The 24003-nt window shown below is 42.8% G+C and overlaps 1 protein-coding gene across 1 annotated transcript in view; it reads left to right on the top strand.

Annotated features, from left to right (window-relative positions):
• Window positions 1-24003, top strand: part of LOC144786057 (cytochrome P450 3A21-like) — a 266040-nt gene that overhangs the window by 130443 nt on the left and 111594 nt on the right. The window contains exons 7-8 of the mRNA XM_078665003.1: window positions 14418-14566; window positions 23015-23142. Of these exons, the coding sequence (XP_078521129.1) occupies window positions 14418-14566; window positions 23015-23142 (277 nt within the window). The remainder of the gene's footprint in view (window positions 1-14417; window positions 14567-23014; window positions 23143-24003) is intronic.

Below are 24003 nucleotides of genomic sequence, written 5' to 3'. Positions count from 1 at the left end.
TTGTTACATATTCAATCAATCAATCAATCAGGTCATTTATAAAGCGCACTACTCACCCGTAGGGTCTCAAGGCGCTGGGTGGGGGGGGGGGTGCCGTTTACTGCTCGAACAGCCAGGTCTTGAGCTTCTTCCTGAAGGAGAGGTGGTCTTGGGTCAGGCGCAGGTCGGTCGGGAGTGAGTTCCAGGTCTTGGCAGCCAGGTAGGAGAAGGATCTTCCTCCTGTTGTCGCTCTTCGGATGCGGGGGACGGCGGCGAGGGCGTGGTTGGTTGATCTGAGGAGGCGCTTGGGAGTGTAGAAGTTGATCCGGTTGTTGAGGTATATTTGTGTTGCCTTGGTTCTTTCTGTTTATCATTGTCTCATTATCAAACCTTATTGTTATTGTTAGTAGGTTGCCTTAGATATGTACATTGATCGATCAACTTATGGAACTTTTTGGTCAAAATGATCCAAATTATCTCAAATGCTGGAGATGCTTCCAGAAGGTTAATTTGGGTGGCTGATGGTCTACAACACCAGCCAAGGTTCCCGAAGCTCTGAGTTGCTCCTTAGAGAGTTGGGACTACAGTTCGATCAATGCACCTGGCAAATTCCTTTAAAGTCCAGGTGAAGGTGGTCAGCTTGTTTCTTCTTAGTGGAGATGATGCAGGTGGACTCTTTTAACCTGTTGCTTTCATGGAGGCCACTCCTTCAACTTTTAGTACAAGGTAATGTCCTATTTTTGCTATAGTTCCAAAGTGTGCAGCAGGTGCAGTCATTCAGAGTGCAGTTCTGTTGGTGCAGGCCAGGGTTTCTGCAGGACAGCCCTTTTTCTTCTTGTTTCTCAGTTGCTGGACAGCTCTCCCATATTTATCAAGGTTTCTGGGCAAGCAGGGAGGCACCCCTGACCAATGGCGTGCAGGTTGCCATCCTCAATGATGACCACTTACCCTGAAGTGTGGCAAATTCGTGTCCCAGAAAGCACTGTTCTTTAAAAACCAAAATGGAGAAAATATCTCCTGGAGCTTAAGGTCTGACTAACCCAACCTAAAGGTCTGACTAACTTCCCTTAATACTTCCCTTCCAGCTCTTCTTCTAATTCAATTACAAGGGTTCCCATCTGGCTGGGGTGCTGGAAGTAGGGGTGGGCCTGGGTCCTGTCCAATGTGCCTTTCTCTCTTTGAAGACATATTTGGCTACCCAGCCCCGGTCCTTCCTTTTGCACGGCAGCTTGCAGATCTCCTCCCATCAGATGTCTCTTTGTTTCATTTTTAAGACACTTCACACCCTCATCAGAGCAGCTTGGCTCACCTTGTCAAAGACTGGCCAATCAGGAGAGGTTACTCTAGAACTGTGGTTAGGGATACAGGTTATCCAATAAAGCCAGCAGCTCAGTGCTCAGTGGGACAATAAGGGAGTTGCACCCAGATGAATTGGTGCAGCTGGCTATGACAAGAGATGAGATGGTGAGAAAGATAAGTTTGGTGTTGGGTATCTATAAACTTTTATGAGCACACATTCTCTCCCAATCACTAACAATCAATGTGGTGGTATGTTACGAGTGTTTAGGAACCTTTCAAGACTATTAATTAGGGTGGTTACTATTTGTTTTGTAGCCCTGATGAAGTTGTTGGTAGATTTACCTTGAGAGGAATCACGTGCTGGCTACGTGTTCATGTTGTACTATTCGAAGATCAGAAATAAAATCAAAACATCAACTGCAACATCTTGTGGACTTTCAGATTTCTGGATACAGATTTGATGCTCAGGAACTTTATTGATTTCTTTTGAAGGCATGTTGTCTTCAGGTTTGGAAGGGTTGAGTGGTGCTTCTGGTTCTTGGAGCACCATTTTGGAAAAATAATTTGGGACACGGTGATGCAAGATTGTAGGCGTTTTTTACCCTGCCACTTCTTATTTATGAAAAGTCCATCTACATTAGTGAAGGCATCTGTGTTTCACTGTTAATTCCATCCCCTGTAGGGAAATGGACCACTTTCACAATTTAGGATTCTCTCCCCTCTTCTGTATGAGCCATCTGAGAGGTCCATGGTCAGTTCGAACACAGAATCGAGTACCAACCAGGTATGGTCTCAACTTCTTCAGGGACCAGATCACACCAAAGACTTCCCTCTCAATGGCACTTCATCTTTGTTCTCTGGGGAAACAGTGTATGCTAATGAAGGCTTCTGGGTGATCTAGGCCCTCCTCATTTACTTGTACAAACACTTCCCCATTCCCTTGTTCTGAAGCATATGTCTGAACCACAAATTCCTTTGTGTAGTCAGGAGCCAGTTACATTTGTGCTGAACACATAGACTCCTTCAGAGTACCAAAGGCCTTCTGAAACTCGGGGGTCCAAATTATTTTCTTGGTCTGCCTTGTAGATGTGAGTTCTGTCAGTGAAGTCACAAGGGTCCCATAGTTTTGAATAAACCATCTAAAATACACAGTCAGGCCAAGAAAGGCCCTGACCTGTGTCTGGGTTTTAGGAGCCTCCCAATCCAGAATAATTTTAATTTTGGGTTGGCAAGATTATACATGGCTTCCACCTACAAGATAGCCTAGATACACCATTGAACTCTGCCCTGTCTGGCACTTTCTGGCCTTGATAGTCAGGCTCGCCTGCTGCTGGGCTTGAAGTATTTCTTTCAGGCCGACCAGGTGATCATCCCAGGTGGAACTGTATACAGCTATGTCATCCAGATAAGTCTCACTGAACTGTTCCAACCCAGACAGGATCCTGTTCACCAACCTTTGGAAGGTGGCAGAGAAAGTCTATAAGCCAAAGGGCATAACTTTGAATTGAAATTGACCTTCTGGTGTGTAGAATGCTGACATCTCCTTTGCTCCTTCACTGAGGGCAATTTGCCAGTAGCCTGATGTCAAGTCAAATGTTTAAGGTACTTTTCAGACTCTATCCTATCAATGAGCTCACCATCTTAGGTTTAGGGTGAGCACCACTCTTAGTGGCTGCATTCAATCCTCTATCATCCACACAGAAACGTAACTCCTTTCTTCCCCCCTTGGGGGTTAGGTTTGGGTACCAGCACCACCGTGCTGGCCCATGGAATATCAGAGAGCTCAATTAACTCCAACTAGCTTCTTATGTACCTCAGCTTGGATGCTGGCTTTGACCTGGTCATACGACCTGTTCAACTGTTTTTTGATAGGTAAGATGTCATCAGTGCCAAGATCATGTACACACCATTTGGTGATACCTGTGGTCAAAGAGAACAGACCAACTGCCCAGCACCTGCTTGCAGTTTTTGTGCTGCTGGTCTGTCAACTTGGGAGAGAGTACTACTCCCTCCACTGGCCCATCCTGCAAATTTCTGGAGAGGTGGTCCGGGAAAGACTCCGTTTCCTTCTCTTCTTTTTCATCAGTGACCATCAGCATGGTCATGTCTGCCCTGTCTTGGTGCAGGACCAAGCTGGCCATGCAGGACCCTGTGAGAATTACTGGTTGTGTTAAGGTCTACCAGGTAGGTAACCTCAGCCTTCTTTGAAAAGTGCCCAGTCCACTTGTCCTGGGAGCCCTGTGAGCTAGAGGCTCCAACTCACATATCAATTGTCCAGAAGTGTACTCAGGCATAGTAGCCTTTTGGTTATACCAGAGTTTCATGAGCTCTTGGTTGGCTGCCAGTTCCCTGCTTGCTTTGTACATGTACTCTGCCATGCAAGATCTCAGGCCTAGTACACAGCCCAGCCCCATCTCCTTGGCTTCCTTTCTTTGGGAGGCTTTCCCCAAGACTCTCCCAACAGACACAAAGGCAGGGTGCCCAAACAGTAACTCAAAGTGGCTGAAGCCAACCCCTTTCTGTTGCACCTCCCTGCATGCAAACAGCAGGCCTTAGAGGAGGATATCCCATCTTCTCTTGAGTTTATCAGACACATCCATGATCATGCCCTTCAGTGTCTTACTCACCCCATCCACCAGACCATTGAACTGGAGATGATATGGGGTGGTGAATTTGTAGATAATACAACATTTATCCCACATTATCTTCAGATAGGCAGTCATAAAATGTGTGCCTCCATCTGAGACCACCTCCTTTGGGAATCCCACTCTGGTGAACACACCAAGTAGGGCCCTAGCCACCGAAGGAGCAGTGACTCTTCTGAGGGCTATTGCTTCAGGATAACTTGTAATGTGGACCACCACCACCAAGATATATCTGTTCCCTGAGGCAGTTGGTGGGTCAAGGGGACCAACAATGTCCACCCCCACCCTTTCAAAGGAAGACCCAACCACTGGCAGTGGTATTGAGGGAGCCTTTAGCTTGTCCCCTGTCTTGCCATTGGCCTGCCAGGTTGCACAGGTGCTGCAAAACCCCTTTACTTTGGCAGTCATATTGGGCCAATAGAAATGGCTAAGAAGCCTATTCCATGTCTTACTCTGGCCCAAATTACCTACCATGGGCATGTCATGGCTCATTGTGAGGAAGACATTCTCTATACTTTTGGAGGACCACAAACCTCATATTGTCCGTTCCTTGGGGTCTCTGGCCTCAGTATATAGGACACCCTCATCCTAATAGGCTTTGTAGAATCCACTGACATCATTCTTCTCTTGCCTGGAGGCAGTCTGACTCAGGCCCTCAAGATTGGGACACTCTTTCTGTCCCTGAAAACACTCCTCTCTGGAGGATCCACCAGCTCCTTGCAGTTCAGCCAAGTCGAACATATCTTGCTGGGTGGAATCCCTATCTCAAAGGTCAGATCCTCCCCCTCAGGGTCAGATTCTTCCTGCACCTCTGGAGTTCTTTGGGTTCGCTCGCTAGATGCTGTGGCCTTTCTCTTGTTATTGGAGGCTTGACCAATTGTTCTAGGGTCCAAGTGTCCATCATTTTCCGTCTGAGTAGTTTGTGACCTGGTCACAGCACATACCCACTCAGGGAGGTCCAGCATCCTTGCACAGACCATCCTCCCCACCCCTGACCAGTCAGAAGCTTCAAGATCCTTTCCCAGTAGACACTCCACTGGGAGGACATGAGACACAACTATCTTTGTAACCTGTTGCACCTCCCCATTCCAAGCTTATCAATGCCATGGGATGGAGTTTGGCTTGCAGTCTGCATAGGTCACATGTGATATGCACCATGTATGAACTGCTCTGGAGAAACCAGTTTCTGTGTGACTATGGTCATACTGGCTCCTGTATCTCTCAGAGCCTCAACCTCAGTTTGGCTTATTTTAGACCTCTGCCTATACCACTCCATACTGGGGGCTGCAATTTCCAACCCACCCAAGGAAACTATGATGGCTTCTGTAAACCACTTCCCTATTTCTGGGACAAACTCCACATCTACACCTAGACTGACAATCCCCCAGAACTGTACACCAGTGGGGGGCTTCTTTGTGCAGACAACATCTCCTCTTTTGTGTCCTAACTGATCACAGTCTAAACACCCCCCACCTTTAAAGGATCAAAGAACTTTCCTGCCTTTGCAAAAGACTTTCCCAGATACACCCTCCCATTAACGTTGGAGTGGCTCGGGCCTCCCTTCCTTGTGCAGGTGTTTGTGGATCTTGTCAGGACAATGTTTGTTTTTATTTTGTTTGTCCAGTACTTTCCCCTGTCCTCCTTTCTTTTGATTACCCCCTGGTAATAATTGGAAACCCTGGCTCATACCCACTGGTCAGCTGTCTCCCCCAGTTCCCTGGGACCAGACAGCTTAGAGTCCACTAGATACTGGCATAGCTTCTCTTGTAAACAATGAGTCAGGATGTGCTTCATAGGGAATACATTGTATAGCCCCTCATTAGTACTCACCTGACTACACGATATCCAGTCCTCTAATGCCTTCTTAGGACTGTGGATTTATTTTCTGGGTGTCCCTGAACTTCACCCTGTATTGCCCTGCGGTGAGACCAAACTTCCTGATCAGACATTTCACCATGTGGGAGTAAGATTCTGCTTCATACCCCTCTAGGGTCAGGAGCCTATCCCTCCCTGCTACTGGGATCAACTTCCACAGGAGTGAACCCTAGTATTTGGAGCTAGTCTTCCTCATCCTAAAGCTCTCTCAAATGTTGTCAGCCATTAGTCAATGTCATCTTCCTCTTGGTACTTGGGAACTATCCCCTTGGGTAGTCTGGAAATAAACCCACCACCCCTGGACATCTCACAATCTTTCTTGTCTTCGCTGACACCATCTTTTTTCTCCTACCTTGCCTACTCCTTCATAGCTAGGTGCACATTCTCCTTCTCTACAGCTATGTAACCTAGTTGAGCTTCCAGCTCCCTTTCTCTGAGGGACATCTCTGGGTTCTCTGTGGGGGAACCTCCCCATCCCCTATGAGCTGAGCGTCTGGACCTGGTGCTAGAAGTAGTAGACAGGCGGTCTTCTTCCTCCTCCTGGAGGTTGTTGGATGGATCACCCTTCCCTTCCCCTTCATCTGTTGGAGCTGACTCTGCCCAGGCCTTCAGGGATCTAATCATCCCTGCTTCTCTGTTAGTAGCTGGTAGCCTCTTGTCCTGCCACTGTATTCTAAGATCAGCTATTGTGAGGTTAGTCAGGTTAGCCAGATCAAGCTCCATGGTATCTATAGTTTTGGGTCACAAAAAAACTTTGCAAATCAGAGCTAAAACTATTTAGAAAAATGTAAAGTGAATTAAAAGCAGTTTAGTCCAAATTAAAAACTTCAGTTTACTGGATTTGAAAAGATGTTCACCTAAATACAGTATGCTGTGGTTTAAACACGGGTACTATGCTTGCTGTTGAACACCACATGTTGAAATGTGGTCTTTTAGTAGGTGTGGATAGGTACCTACCGCTAGTAATAAGGTCACAATCACAATACAGGGTCCAGTCAAGGTCTCCATAAATTATTCTCTTGCTTGGTAGCTGACTGTGAGCAGGCATGCGTAACTTAGGAGACAGGTGTTTAAAGCATTTATAACACCATTACATTAAATACGTAAGACACAACACACTATAAAAATGCAACACCAATTTACAGAAATAGGAAATATTTTTGTGATTTAAATGACACAAAAATTACAAAAATCCAATATAGGAATCCGGTGATATGAATATACACTTTCTAGTGCTCTAAAGTTAAAAGCGCCAACTTGGGACATTTGGTCGTGCTAGACCGGGACAAAGTCAAAGTTTCAGGCCAACCACAATAAAGCATGGGTCAAATATAATGATTGGTAGGGCCTGGTCAAGTTTTTACCTTTTGACTTAGTCACTTTTCTGGAGCTCTTTCTCGCGACTTCGAGTGGGTCTCCTTGGCAGGCCAGGGTTTGGGTTTGACGACTACAATGCACCTGGTCCAATCATTTAAAGTTCAGCTGAAGGTGATCAGCTGGTGTCTTCTTGGTGGAGATGATGCAGGTGGAGCTCTTTTAACCTGTCACATTCAAGGGAGGCCACTCTTTAAAATTGTAGTGCAAAGCAAAGTCCTTTTCTTGCTATAGTTCCAAAGTGTGTGGCAAGTGCAGTAATTCAGAGTGCAGTCCTCTTGGTGCAACCGAGGGTTCCAGCTGGACAGTCCTTCCTCTTCTTGATGCTTCAAACATGGATCTCAGTTGCTGGGCAGGTCTCCCATATTTTTCTAGGCTTCTGGACCTGCAAGCAGGGGGGCACCTCTGACCAATGGAGCACAGGGAGCCACACTCAATGATGACCACTCTCCCTGAAGGGTGCAAATTCTTGTCCCAGAAAGCACTGTTCTTTAAAAACCAAAACGGAGAAAATCTCTCCCAGAGCTTAAGGTCTGGCTAACCCAATCTCCAGTTGTAGCTAACTTTCCCAAACACTCCCCTTCCAGCCCCTCTGCTAATTCAATTACAGGGGCTCCCATCTGGCTGGGAGTGCAGGAAGTCGGCCTGGGTCCTTAGTGTCTTTCCCTCTTTGAAGCCAGTTTAGCTACTTAGCCCCATTTCAGTTTTTGGTCTTCAGCTTGCAGATCTCCTCCCACAAGATGTCTCTTTCTTTCCTTTCAGGCCACTTCACGCCTCATCAGAGCACCTTAGCTCAGCCTGTCAAAGACTGGCCAATCAGGAGAAGTTACGCTACAGCTGGATTTAGGCACCTCAGAAAAGAGAGTTCTATAATGTTTTTTCTGTCATTGTTCAAATCCAACCGTGTCAAGTTATTGGATTTATTCTAACTATTAGTTGGACACTTTGAAGTATCATTTTAGTTCACTCCTGTCAATAGTTAGACTGTATTAACATTTTATAAAGCCTTCCCATGTTAGTCTGTGGAGCTATTGTACTACAATGGGGAATACGAAATTGCCAGTGTTTCCCTCGCCATAGCACGTAAAACATATTTTTTATCATCCCAGCTATAAATGACAGATGGCCACACAGCAGTGTACGTTTAAGTGCATTAAATCTGCTGGGCCTCTAAAATTATATGTCCTACCATTTACAGGGGCTTAAACGTAGGTTGTCTTACCAATTGTAAATACACCTTCTTACCATATGGGAAACAGCCATTACATCACATGTGTTACAATGCATGTGATTACAACGCGGTCGCTACAATGGATGCGTTGTTACATCGCAGTTCATTACAACGCAAGTCATTACATCGACTTGCTGTAGGGGGTGCGCATACATAAGGAATAGTATAATTTACTTTCCCAACACCTTCCCTACTGTTGCGCACACTTAGTTGGCATAGTAAATTATAGCATGGCTTTGTGTCATCCCCCTAGACAGGCACACAACGGGAGCTTAAGTGTGACGAGATAGGCATTCCTTGGAGAATGGGAGGGAGGAGCTGGACTCAGCCTCACTTACACCTGAATAGGTTGTGTCCTATCACCACACAAAGGGCTGCATGCCTCTCTGTAGTGCGTCTGGACCTAGGGGAGGAGGGAAGGACCGCTCTGCTCTTAGAAAACCTGTCTTTGAAATCTCCCCCACTTTAAAGGCACAGCTGGATATAAGTACTGGACCTCTGGTACCACCGCTTCAGTACACTTCTGGACCTGTGAAGAATCTGCCAGGAAGAAAGACTTGTGTGCTGCTGAAGGACTGCCACTTTGCGAGACTGCTGCTTTGCTGGACTCCGGCCTTGCTGTGCTGCCCTGCTGCCTGCTGTGTCCCTGCTTGGGTGAGAAGGACTAGACCTGCATCACTTGATTCCAGAATGATTCCAAGGACTAGCTGGCTCCCCTCCTGATCTGAAGTCTCAGAGACATGAAAGACTTCCAATTCACCTGCTGCTACACCTGGGCTCTGCCATCTATGAGTCTGCCCTGCCACGTGATGCCACGTGAGTCCTGGACCTTTGGAAGTGAGGCATAAGATGCTTGCTCCAGTGAAGCCCACGCATCCGGTCTTGAACCAGCGCACTGGCACCTTGCATGGATTGGAACCGGTGCATCCCCTCTGTTTTGTGGCCAGAACTGGCACATCGTCACTGCTGCGAGAATTGACAGGACGTATTCACCTTCTGAATCGTCACTACTCTACTTGAGTTCTTCACATCTCCAGCGATGGCAGTCTTGGGAACGATGCAGAGAACTATGCATCAAAGCCCCAGTGCTAATTAAAGCTGACGCATCATCGCTACTGCGCAGATCAGGACCAGCACATTGTCGCCACTGCCACGATCAACACCAATGCATTGCTTCGACATACACTCATCACTTTGGCTGTATCCCGAATCTTCAACGTCAACAGGCTCTTCAACATCATTGCAACCTGGAAAAGGGTACTTTTGTTCATAGGGTCCAATATGTTCCCTGTAGCCAACCCAGCTCCTCCAAGGTGGGCCTGAACTTTTGACTTTGTAACTGTCTAGCATGACAATAGATAATTTGTCGATGCTTAGTGCTGTTAGGTGCTATTTTCAATTTATTCTTTAAAACTTCATAACACAAGTTCTGCTTATTGGATTTGTATAATTTTGTCTTGTTCTATTTATTAAATTAAGCTTGCTTTTTCTAAACGATTGTTGAATTTTATGTGTGGTGTTTTCACTATTTTACTGTTTAATGTTTTGTATACATACTTTACATATTCCCCCTAAATTAAGCCTGACTGCTCTCTGCTGAGCCACCAGAGGGTGAGCACATATTAATTAAGTGTTTGCCTGCTTCTTACCCTGACTAAAATTGTGGTTGCTGCCTGAATTGGGCTCAGACCCTAGTCAACCAACAACCCAATTTTGATCACTGTGTCATATTAATGTTTTCCTTTCTTTTAGAAAATCTTTGCGAACCTGGCACCGCTAAGCAGGAATCTGGTGATAAGGGTTGTCCTACTTTTTCCTCTAGCCATTTAAAACAGACTTTTGAAAATGTCTGATTTTGTTACAGTCCCTAGTATATATTTCAAGTTCCCAATCGCTTTAAAGCATCTCCTAATTGTAGCTGGTATTGAGTTGTTAAATGTAATAATATAAGCTGGCATTAACTACAACTGATACTGCATACTGCATGCACTGGAGATTAAAACTTAAAGGTATGCAGATATCTGAGTTTAGCCACCCCTATCCTGCTCTGAGAACTGAAAACTTAAATCTATTTCCCATGCTGTTCTAGTTTTAGTATTAGTTACTTTTTCTAGAGTCACAAATTGTGCAGGAACTTGTGCTGTGCAGCCTTCATGGGCGGGGTGGAGTATAACATCTCCCTACAACTATCTGACTCTTCTCCAAGCAGTGTGTCTGTAAAGTCATTTTTCAGCTGCAAATACTTTATTTTGTTGAAATATTGATTTTGTGTCCAGTGCATTAAAGCTTTCATGATTCCAAAATTGTTTAAGTTCCCATTAGCCTTTCACTGCCTTTTCAAATATTAAACTAGACAGTTCTTCAGGGAGGTCCGGATTGTTCCATAACCGTAGATATTCCTGCTTACTATCTGTCTTTGATCATCTGATCCATAATGCATATATTTGACAAAGGTGTCTGAGAACTTGAAACTTAATGGTTATATATGTTTCAACTTTTTAAGAATTCACAAGCAAAACCCTTTACAACATATTTCTCTGCCATTTCTTCATACAAATTGTACAATATTGCCAATTATTCGCCTTGATCACGAGCCGCATAACCAACTGTGATATGGTCGCTGAGTGGAATGACCCCACCTCTCTTCTTCGACAGTAGACCTAGGGGGATATTTACAAGGGAAGTGACGGACTTAGGCGTTAGCCTTCCTGACTTAACTCCTCACTCTGCCACTTCAGAAACAAACACAGGGCTGCACCATATTTACAAGAATATGGTACAGCCCTGGGTTTCCCCCTGTGCTGGAGCTACACTTAACAACTTAGTGCCAATCGAGGCACCCTTGCACCATAGTGCAAGGGTGTCTGCGTGTGAAGATTCTTTATGTGCAGGAAGGTCCCCCTTCATCACATAAACAATCATTAAATGCTGTTTTGTAACTTCTATGTGTCCTACTCAATACAACACACACAGAAGTTGCAAAACAGGATTTTTGAAAAAATTATTGTTTATGTGCAGGAAGGGGACCTTCCTGTACATAAACATTCATTGGTCTTTTGATGTTTTCATGTGTGCTGTCACAACGCAGCACACATGAAATCAGCAAAAACGAGGAGAAATGAAACATTTCTCCTCGTTGCACCAGGTTAAGACCAGGTTGCTGGTTCCTATTTCCGCTTCCCTTGTAAATAGGGGGCAGCGTCCGAATCAATGGGTGTTGCGGTGGAATGCCCACAGCAACACCCATTACCCTCCCCTTTCACGCTAGACATAGCGTGAAAGGGGGGCTTAGTTACAAGGCAGCGTTAAGCCGTGTTAAGTGGCTTAACGCTGCCTTGTAAATAAGGTGAAGGCCCTATCGCCACAGGAACTTTGTAAAAAGTGTCGTCCCCTTGGTGATAAGGGATTTTAAATATGCCCCCTAGAGTTTTCCTTGGTACTCTGGGTCATTTTAATTATCATATGAATGATGTAATCATCCCATTGATTCTTTTAAAAAACATTTTTAAATAACAGGCTAGTGTCTGAAAAAGGAATATATACTACAGTAGGGTAACCACTGTAATTATATTAATCCTACTTAATATCAAGAGAGGTAATTTGTAATACGTATTGAAGTCTTGCTTTATTTCATCCAGAAGTCAAGCATAACTAATATTATTTATAATAATGGAGAAAATAGTATCCTAAAAACTGATTGGGTTGGTGGTCACCATGCTTCAGCATTCAAGGGTTAGATTATAGTTGTTCAAAGGTTATCAATAGAACCCCTCTCTTGGTAGCAATTACCTTATACCCGGAGATGATACAAAACCTTTTTTTATGGCCTCGGAAACTGGCTCAATATTACTCAACTCTGAAGTAAGAGTAAGAAATAATGCTATATCATCTGCATATATTGTACTGATTTTTGGAGTATGTTTTGGTCAGTATTGTTAGTGCTTATAGTTTGTTTTTCTCTATTCTGGAAAAAGTTCTTCATTTATGTCTGTTGATCTCGGATCAGTGCTTCTTGATTTTCAAAAGCTTGAGTGTAACTCATGAAGCAAGTTCTGTTCATCTACAAAGTCCTGTAGTTGACTAGCCACCTCCAGTTTGTGACTTTATGGTTGAATGAATACTGACAAGTTTAGAACTGAACATTGGTTTTAAAGGAATGTTTGATTGGTTACAGCATTAAGAGAAGTTGAAGAAGTTACATCTGTGTGAGCTTAAAAGGCAAGAAAAATGATTGGTCTCTGTTTTATGTAGTTGGTGTCAGAGGTTTGTGGGCATGGACCTCATTTAGGGGTCACAGCTGTGACCACTGGCTTGCCCCTGCTACCCCTAGCACTGCTTTTGCACTCCCTGGCCTTAGAGGTGGCAAAATCAGTGCCTGGAACAAAGGGGTTCCTAATAGACGTTGTTTGGAGCTCCACTTGCCTGGTTTCTGTAATTTTTTTAAATTATACAATTAGTGAATAATATTATTCACTATTAGTGTAATAAAACATGGAGTACATTCGCTGGAATATGACCCTATCTTGAAGCTATGGTAAGTAAAAAATGCTGTTAAATATATGTGTATTCATGCTTGCAGGTGAGAGTGTGTTTATGTGTGTGTGAGTGTGTGAATGTGTTATTATGTGTAAGCATGTGTGTTTTTGTCAAAGTAAAGGTCAAATGTGTGAGATGTCACTTTCACTATCCCTGGCATTTTGGCGAATTGACGCCCATGTTAGTGGGATGTGAGGAGGAGGTTAGATACTAACAGTGTTGGGGCTGAATGCACTATGGTGGGTACTAAATGGCTGACAGTGTAAAGAGTAATAGTATTTCAACACTGGTGGATTTTAAAGGTGTGTGGAGCATGATTTAGTTTATACATTCTTTGAAAGAGGAAGGACTTGAAAATGGAATTGGAAAAGCTTTGTTGGGTTTGCAGAGTTTTCAAAGAGGGTTAAGTAGTGTGGATGCATGATGAGTCCTTGTTATTGAAACCACTTGAAGAATTTGGAATTTAAAAGAATGTGCTGTATTTAGTTGAAAATGGGTGTGGGCCAGTCTGGGAGTATTAAAGAAGGAGGGTTGTGGGTATGGTCAAACTGATGGGTGAACATCTAATATAAAGATGGTTCCAACATAAACATTAAGAGAAGTTTCCAATGGGATTGGGATTTGAGTTTTGCAGTAAACACCATACCTCCCACAATATTCACCTGATACATTTCAGAAGTCAATACCTGCGGAAATTTACCATGGGAAAAGCGGGTAAAAAAGCACAACATGTGCAATTTTTCACGGTAAACACCGGCCCTGCAAGTTATAACTAGTTTTCCCCCAAAAAAACTCAGAATAGTAGGTATATACCACAGAAGATAAATACCACACACTGGTGTAAAGCGTTTACCAGGTGCTATTCTGACCCACTCAAGATTGGGGCTGAAGTTATTACTGTCAATGTCATCCTTTTAGCAAAGATATGTTTATGTTGACCATCCTTGCAGAAAGATGTGAGGACGTGTGGTATGTTTGTAAAACTGTGAACAGATATGAATAAACCACCAGTTCAAGGAAAGATCTCTAGTAAAGGAGAATTTGGTATTTCATGCTGATAATGCTCCAGACATCGATAGAGAAAACTATTTCTTTTTCTCATTATACATTGCTCTTTAAATTTGTATGTCTGTTGATTGTATGCTAGACTTGTTGCACAGGATGGAATTGCCACAATAACAAAATAAAAATATTTACTTGGACATTATGAAAACCATATAAATTCAATGTAATAATAAATCTCTGCTCACCCCCATTCCCTTGGTACCGAGGTTTTAGACATTGTACAGTTGTATAGACTTTCTGTTGCGACTTATGGATACGAAGGTGGGATAGTTTCACATAGCACAGTATTTGGAATCAGCACATACATATCACCTAAAAGTATTGCCTGGCTAGAAGATAGTGATGGTTTTGCTCTAGAATTAGATTTTGAGCTTCTTAATGAATAACTCCATTTACATTTCCTTTCTTCCCAGGATGTTTTCCTCCTACAGTATTGATGTGGTCATCAGCACCTCCTTTGGTGTGAACATAGACTCTATGAACAACCCGAAAGATCCCTTTGTTACTTATGGAAGAAAACTTTTTAATTTCAGATTCTTGAGCCCATTGTTAATTATCGTAGGTAAGAATCCTGAGTCACTTAGTAATGTTGAAGAGTACCATACATAATGTAGCTTAAAATCTATTTGATTCCAGCATATGCTGTTATTCTTGTCTGATTTTCCTTTTCATTTCTCTGAGGTTGTGACTGGTCACGCAGTACAATGGAACTGCCTTCAAATGGGATGACACGAGCATTTTTAGTCAATGATGTGGCATTCACAGCTAGGTTTACATAGCCTCAAAGCATTGAGGGGCTTTTGACTACAAAACTGATATTCCTAATGATGATTATAATACCAGGCTCTGATACCTGACCAGTACCAAAAACTAGCTATCTCCACAGCCAAGCCCTCCAGATGACTACTAATATGACTTCTCATTCCGGTCTGGCATCTCTTGCATAATCATTTACTCTATGTCCCTGCTAAAATTACGAAAGCTTATTGGAGATAGAGTTACGGCTGGGTGTGGGTAGGAGTGTTGTCCTGTGACAGGAAGGCATTGTAAATAAACATGTTATTAGTTTGATAGGTAGACAAAGAATTGTTCTAAGTAAATCTAGAGTAAATGACTGGGTTCTTTAGTCCCCATTTTGCAGGTTTCAATACACATAATGCCAAAAAGGATGAAAGATGTGGGCATCTTAAATGTATCTCTCAGTGCTCTCTTAATACCTATTGTGGCTGAAAAACACCTGTTATCAAGATTCGAATTTTACTCTTCAATAGGAAGATTTTTTGCTCAATGTTAGAGTGACACAGGTATTGTTCATATTTGACCTATAGTCTCTACCATTTGTCCATAAACTCTCTGATCTACCAACTTTATCAAAATAACTTAATTCCTAAGGTTCTAGACAGCTCTGAAATCATCTGGAAAGTTCTGGTGCCCTGGGCCTTTTGTCTTAGCACAAACTTTAGCATCTGTGTCATAAATTTGCATCAATCTCCTGGCTTATGTTTGGGCTAGCCAACCTAGCTTCCCAGCATTAAACACAAAAGGAAGTTACTTAAAGAGATCAGCTTGCACAATGTGAACTGACTCCTCCTTAGTTGGTCTTCATGTTTTAAAACAGTACAAAGGGCAATTAAAGAAACCACTGAAGCCTACGTTTGCAGGAGCTATGGGTGCCCTCTATTAGGCCTTTGGGAAAGTACTTTGAACCAAGTTCTAACTGTCATGATTATTTTTTGTCAAATTAGTTTATTAAACGTAACAAGCTTTTTTGTAAAGGGGATGAGAAGATTGCAACAGTTGCAGCTTTCTTGTGGGTTTTGTAAGCTGTGCATTGTAAAGGTCGGAACTTGCAGCCATTATGCCAGGTATTTTGGGAAAACAGCACAGGACTCAGATGCCCCAATTAGCAGTAACCTTCACAAAGCTCTTTAGAAACTCAGAAATGAGCAACGCTTGAGCGCAAAATGGATGGAGAACAGGAGCAAGGCTTACAGGATACTTTGAGAGAAAGGATAGAGTGAAGACCTTGGTCGGCTTGGCATGCCTTAAAGAGCCTCAGCCGATCCTACTAATTTAATCACAGCCTACTATAACATTTGTGGCATTTAACAAGGCTCAGCCTTAAACTGTTAGCACCAGGGAGTGTTTTCTTGTCGCTAGATATCCAAGACTGTAAATTGTCCCTTGTGAGTCACAGGCATTTGCCTGCGTGCTGCGAGCATTAATTACTGACTTGCATTCCTAATTATTCCAGGACACAATGGTGAAGTTTGGGATGCAACGTCACAGGCTCAAACACTAGTAGTTTCCATCATTGTTCTAAAAATCTAACTTACCGATAAAGTCTCACATTTATCACATAACCACAGTTAACAACTGAATGATGGTTCTCGTTCAAGTATGCAAAACCACATAAATTTGACAGTTAAGGTATGCAAAGCCCTCAATCAATTGAATAACTCACATCACCCGCCATGCATAAATTGCCCAATTGCAAGTCCTAGTGGAAAATGACATCACTGAGGACATCCAATGAGTTTGTTAGTTTGTTTCATAGTTTACATAGTGGCTGGTAGCTACCTTATTACTTCTTTATTTAATTTTGTACAACCTATGTCCAACTGTTGGTGTTTACAAAACATGTGCTGCTAATGCATCATAGGTGTGTAGAGGTACTGAACACGTTAAAACATCTTTGTATTGAAGAGTAACTCTGTGTGCAGGTGACAGTTGACAACTTGTGTGCAGTATGTTCACAACAAGTTTTTGGTTCTGCAGAAAAAAGTTTCCAACAGGGCAAAGATTCTATGTACTACATACTAACTATCATAAGCAGCCTTGAGTTATTAGACAGCATAATCTCAGCATGACAATTTTACATAACATAGAAGACTGTGTGCACCAGGTACTAACCCATGTACATGTGCTTCATTTGCTTCAGAATATGGACTATCTGTGAAGTTTTCACCACAGCATGAAGGCTGAAGGCACCTTCAGACGAGAAACAACCTTAACCACAATGGCCAAACCACGCCCTGCAGTTACAACAGAGTCATAGCTACAAATGAGTCTTTACCACACACGTCATGATAATGACATGCCTTAAGGAAAGTGGCCTTTGACTTTAAAGTCCAATGCTTTCTATACTGTTGCGCAGACTGGAGTTGGAATAGTAAATTTTACAGCTCCAAAGTCCAGCGATTTTCCTGAGGCATGTTGTTGTACCGATATGCGTGGTAAAGGAATGCGTGGTAGAGAAGCAGCTGTTGTCAAGGCTGCAGATTATCGACATGCATGGTAAAGGCATGCATTGTTCCGACATACATCCTTTTCAGACCTTGGTTATTTTAAGTAAAGAGTGTATTTTTTGCCTCATGTTGCGTAGAGTGTACACAGTTCTTAGTAGATACTTTTTAATACTGTGTAGCATATTTTTCATGAAAGTTTCTCTGTCTTCAACAGTGTGGTACAGATTAAACTCTCTCCATAGAATAAACACTGTTTTCTGTACCCGCTTTTCTAGTCACATTAACTTACTTTCTAAATGAAGTTTCGGTGACTATGAGGGGTTTGATACAGACAAAGGATGCCTGTAGTAGGATATTAGTCATGTAACAGAAGTTGAGTATCTGGAGGAACTTGGTTTTCTCTGAATAGTTGTATACAGATAGAACACAATGTGCAATAGGAGTTACTCTTCTATCTGTGGTTGATGGTCAATAAAAACTCAGGTAACCATAAAATGTATGGTTTAGGGTCAATATTGCACATAACACAAGCTTGGTTCACCTAAGGGGGTTGTGTATGTGATGGCATTAATAATGCTTCATACCATTATGATCTATTTTGTACTTACTTTCAGGCCTCAAATGCCATACTCTTTTATAAAACAATGTCTGCAAAAGAAGCTTTGATAATGTCATCAGTGATGTCATCAATTATGTTATTTGGATTTGATGCCAACATAAATGATGGCATAGAAAATGTCATGAGTGAGGTTATCAGCAGTGCACGGCTGGGGCACGAGTTATAGAATTTCTTTGTTTTTTTTTATTTCAAAACGTTAAAGTTGTCACCGAGATATTTACCTAACTATAACATCACTTTAACCTTTGTTTTTTTTCAGTGAATTTCTTAACTTTTTGTTAAAACAAAAACAAAAACAGATCTTTCCATTAGACCTAACTATAATGTTACTTCAACTTTAGTTTTTCTCAATTCAGCTGATTAGTTGTGTGAGGCATCCTAAGTTCAGATAAGGGATTACCTTTATTCCCTGACGCTTTTGCACACATCCATTCAGAGAGAGAGAGACGTCCTCAGCCATATAAACTTTACCTTCTGGGGAACTTTGTACATCACTTGGTTATAAGTGTTTGGATTAGACAAGTAAATAATGTCCTGATTTCATTAAACATTGACTCAGACATCAAAGTTCTACAACCCTAAAATGGAAATCTGCCTTGTTCTTCTTTATGGTAACGAAACTCCTCAGTGAGTTGCAATATCCTTATAGTGGATGGTAATTTAACCCTCATCATCATCATCATATCAATCTTTATTGGATTATGCATCATAACCATAAAAATAGAGACATAAAAATCACATAAAAGCATTATAATATACAGTCCGACCTATTTCATTAAAATCACACATTCTATAAATATTAAGAACAGTTTAAAAACAGTGAGCCAGCCTATCGTTCACATCATTATATGCAAGGCACACATTATTTTATTCCAGAATAAGTCTCCTTTTAAATAGTCGGTGACCACCAACATCACAGCAAAATCAGGTAATAACTGTAAATGTAAAAAAGCAGGTCGAAATTGAATAAAACAATTCGCTTTTAAGAGCGGCAATAAATACTTCTTACGCAAAAAATCATGACATTTACAGAATAAGACCAGGTGTGTTAAGGTTTGGGGCAAGCGATCATCACAGGGACAAATTAAAAGTGCATGTGGAACATACTGGCCCGGAGGAAAACAGATAAGTGTACGGATGGAACCCAAGTGAAATTTTGTGAGCAATGATCTGTCCCTAGGATGTTTAACTGCTGTAAGATAGATTTGATGCCAGTGACAGATTTCAACAGCAGGCAGGATCTATTGGAGTGTTTCTCTAGTGCCCTAGCTTCCCTCTCATCTTTTAATCTATTTCAAAATTGTTCCCTAAAAAGGCTCCGGTCACCTTTTTTAAGAAGCTGTGGCCTGTTAAAAATGTCCATACAATCTAGGGAGTGGGAAGCTCTTTTAATATAATCTAACCAAGGGATCTTTTGACCTTAGGTACACCCCAAACAGTCCTCGAGCACACTCCTGTTAAACCTCAATCTCTCACCTACGCAAACTGAAATCCAAAGTAACAATGGGGCCAGTTTAACTTGGTCCTCCACATAATCCAGACCCAATTCCTCGTGAGCAAAGAAGGATGCACTATTGGGACCCAGGTCCACTCATTTTCTACAAAATCGGTCCTCCTCCTGCTGGATCACCTTACAATTATGGTACCCCCATATGGCTGCACCGTATGTCAGGACTAAGAGACATTTCATTCTATAGATTTGGAGCAGGGGCAGAATGGGCTTATTGCCTATCGATAGAGAAAATTTAAACAGGGCACTACAATTGTGGCTAGATTTAAAACATTGGTTAGAGGTACAATGAAGCCAATTGTTCTGTTGGTCAAATAATACTCGCAGATAAGGAGAAGTAGGGACCCTAGTAATCTCTCACCCCTTAATATCAATAGGTCTGATTTTAGCAGCCTTCTTCCCACAGGCCATGTAATGAGTCTTTGAGATATTTATATCCAAATCCAGATCATTCATAAAGCTGACAAACATATCGACCAATAGGTTTAACCCATTTGCCGTTCTGGCCATCAAAACTGTGTCATCGGCATAAAGCAGGGTGGGCACACCTACTGACTTTATCTTGGGCAGGTCCACCCCATTTTAAATCAAACAGCTGTTCAATCTATTTATATATGACAGGAACAAAATTGGCGCCATCACATATCCCTGCCTTACCCCCGTGGTAGGCTAAATGATTGGAACGTCTCCCCGTCCATGCAATATCTAGCACAGGCATTTATGTCCATGTGTAAGGCTCTAAGGAAATTGATCAAATTAACTGATAATCCCAATACACCGAGGGTGTCCCAAAGCTTTGACCTGTTAACCCGATCAAAGGCGCTACTGAGGTCCATAAAAGCAAGAAAATGGACCCCTGTTTCGCCACTACATATTTCTCTATTATGAGGTTAAGATTCAGGAATTGTTTCAGCATGCCCATCCATTCCCTAAATCCATATTGGACAGGGCAAATAATGTTATTAGCCTGAGTCTATACTTCTACACGCTTTAAAACAATGAGACCTACCAGCTTTACAACTGAGTTTAACAGGGAAATTGGTCTATAACAGAAGGGGTCCTGCCTGTTCCCCTTTTTAAAAACTGGGACTAGAGTATCAGACTTCCAGGACAACGGTACACCTGTCTGTGTCACAGCATTAAGTAAATTAGTTAGGACTGAAGCCCAGAGGTGAGGTTCTGCCTTATATAAGTCCATTGGTATCCCATCTGGACCAGAGGCTTTATTGGAAGGACTTCCAATAATTGCTGCATTAACCTCCTCATGTTCAAACCTGATCTCCAGTGGGTACAGACCGCCATCATTACATTTGTCTATGGACATATCTGTATCCAGTGCACACACCTAATAGTAGTGGGACACCCAGAGAGCTGAAGAGATGGAGGAACTGATGTCATCTTGGGCAGCCACATTGGGCTGCCTTCCATTGACCACGGCCCAAAAACCCCTATAGTCTCTAGTGATACAAGTAGACACCAACCGTTCCCAAGAGGCTTCTTTGAGCTCAGCTTTCCGCTGTCCAATAGGTACTAATACATGGTACCCGTGACAGAATAGCTACATAAGGTCAGCAATCAGGAGGTAGGCTTAAACATGGATATCCTGCAGCCGGTTGCACCCTCCTTCCCACCACCCCCCGACTCCAATCGGTATATTTGTCTACTTGAGATCCTGTCCTCTTCCGGTATGTTCCTTAGTGTGGGCAATATCGGAGGTGCCAAAGACTGGGCAGGCAATAGAGGTGGATTAGGAGCACGAATAACCGAGCCTTCCAAGTCTTGACATTGAGACAAAGGTTCTCTCCCATTTGTATTGTTTGAATCTGGAAATGTTGGTCTCACGGGGTAAAGGGAGTTAATAGATTCCATAATTGGTTCAATCCCTTTAGTCAGTTTTGTAACAGCCGATTCCAATGTGGACTGTCTTTCAATCAAACGGGTAATACTGTGCAGTATCACGTCCTTGAATTTGCCAAGCCCTGTCGGCCAGTCCATGTTTATAATACTCACTGACTCCGGGTAGTGAAGGCTAACCTGGTTTGTTGGTAAGTTAGAAGAACCTTTCAGAACCTTTAGTATTTCCGGACATTTAGCTTGCCGCTTCCTTTTGGGCAGGGGTGAGCAGATACTATTGTTTGGAGTTTCCAATATGGCGCTGTCCTGGGGGTGATCCACTAAAAAGACATGCTGGGGAGGTTTTGATTGCTCTGCACTACTGGATGAACTAGAGGGGCAGACTGTCGATCATGTGTTACCCTGGCCCCTAATATAGCTGCAGGGCCCCCACCTCTATCGATAATCTACTTTCGGGCAGGTCGATTTCAGTGGTAGTAACCCTTACTGCTCGGGCCATGAAGAATCCAAAGTGCTGCTGTTTGTACATTTAATGGCAGTCTCTTTGCGGCCCGGTACTTTGCACCTAACCATTTTGTGCTATAGTCACCTTAAGCCTGGTAGTTAGGTAGTCGAACCTGATCTAGATGCCAATACGTCCAACAAACCTGCAAACGAGGTATGGGATACAAAATAAATAAATGTTGTATTGGGACTCACCCACTCGTTCTACTGGCTTCTCTGGCTACGGGCAAAGACGAGTCCGCTCTTGATCCGGTCTTCGCCCGGGCATGCACCTGTGCAAGTCTCTCGCGACCTGCGGTGCGGGAGACCCAGGAAGCTTAAATGCGCGCCTCCAGGCAAGGAAGAGGTGTGGCGCTCCGGCCAGGGCGGTTGACACTGGAAGTTGGGGCTCGCGGTTCGATCCCTGGCTTCGGCGGCAGGGGTCTGCCCAGCACCATGTGACTCTGTGCAATAGCTTGCTTAATCTTCCCAACGGCCCCCAGCGTCGGGATGCCACCGGGTAGCTGTGCGCTTTACAAATACTGGATTTACATTTACAGGTGCTGGAGTATGTTGGGGTGTCTGCTGTGACTGCTTCTGGGGCTAGTGGTCCTGCCCCCATCTCCTCTCAAATACCCGTGGTCCCGCGCTGTGTGAGCCCCAGGAAGCTTAAATGTGTGCCTCTCGGTGCAGGAGTATGTTGGCAGCATCTGCCATGACTGCTGCTGGGGCTTGTGGTCCTGCCCCCACCTCCTGTCAAACACTGGGCTGTCATCAGCTAGGTATATTTATCTTCATAACATTCAGTATTGTTATGAAAGGTAAATTAAATGATCCTTCACTATAGATTTGAAGATCAGAAGAATAGGAATCAGTGTAAGTAGTAAAGGAGGGGGAAGGGCCTTTCCAGATCCTAGGAGCATTCTCTAAGCAGTTATGTTTGAGGGTGAAACTTATTTCTTTTTTGTGTTCGTATTTCTATATTGAATTTTTATAACACAAAAACGGTCTTGAAACAGCAAATAAAATATTACTAACTCCTTATTATTGTTACAGTAAACACTATTCTAAAGAGGTAGTTTGAGCTTCTCACAATAAAGTAGACTACATTTGACACCCAGTCATTCCTCCTTCATCCTCACAGGCTTCTTCCAACATGTTTTGTGATCTGATTTGCTTCCCTTCCTACATCTGTTAATTATTTTGATATTCAGGGTTAACAGCATATCTACTAGTTTGAACACTAGGTACCACAAGAGATAGAAAGTTGCCTTCAATATCTTTTTTTCTTTCCAGTCCTATTTCCGTTCCTCGTTCCGGTTCTCAAAAAAATGAATGTCAGCCTCTTTACCAATGACATGGTGCAGTTTTTTACAAGTGCTGTCAAGAGCCTCAAGGAAAAGAGGAAAAAAGGCAATCACGAGGTGAGTGCAGCCCAATATCAGAAAAGGAAAAAGAAATGGCTTTCATAGATCATTTGTCTAAGAGGGGCCTTGTAATGTTTCCAGCAGACCAAATAGCATCCCAGGCCCAAAGTATTGATTCTTAGTGTAGGGAGTGCAGTAATAAAAAGCCCCATAAAAAAACGTTTGAGCTCCCAAAATGTTGCTCATAACAAATGTATACACACATAAAATGATATAGATGAAAGGAATGCATATATGTGTAAACATCTCATTTCAATTGATTATAAAATATTGTAAAGGAAATTGTATTAATTGAGTTGATGATCTCTTTGTTCTTCTTGAGCTATACCTCCTGCTGATTGTCCATAGTATGAGAAATATAGAGGAGACAGTAAATCCAATTAGTGCATTTTCATATCATACATTTTTCTCCCCTGGAAAATGTTTTTCTTGCTAGAGAAAGTTTCAACTCAGTGGCATCCTAAAGCAGTCCTGCTACATCAGCTGGAGCACTTAGAAGACTGGTGGGGTGAAGTTTGACTGCAACCAAGGGAGTAGCCAGAATAATAAAATACCCCTCACTTTCAACCATATCGTACTGAGTAAGGAAAGCATGACATCTCAACCCTTTCAAGGAAGGTCTGATGGTCCTCCACACAGCGGTTCCTTCTTTCCTTGTTGCTCTCTTTCCTTTTGTTCTCTTTTCTACATCTTTTGTTCCTTCTTTGCAGTCTGTTTTCCGTCCTTTTGCGCCAATTTTCCTTTTGTCTCTTACTTACTGTTAATTTCTTTTTGCAATGTGTATCATGTTTTGGCTTCTTAACATGTTTGGTTGCTTCACCACTCTTTGGGTCCCTCCCCATTGAACTGTCATGGTAT

This window comes from Lissotriton helveticus, chromosome 10, assembly GCF_964261635.1.
Source record: "Lissotriton helveticus chromosome 10, aLisHel1.1, whole genome shotgun sequence".
NCBI classification, from domain to species: Eukaryota; Metazoa; Chordata; class Amphibia; order Caudata; family Salamandridae; genus Lissotriton; species Lissotriton helveticus.
This window is presented reverse-complemented; position numbering and strand designations above follow the sequence as displayed.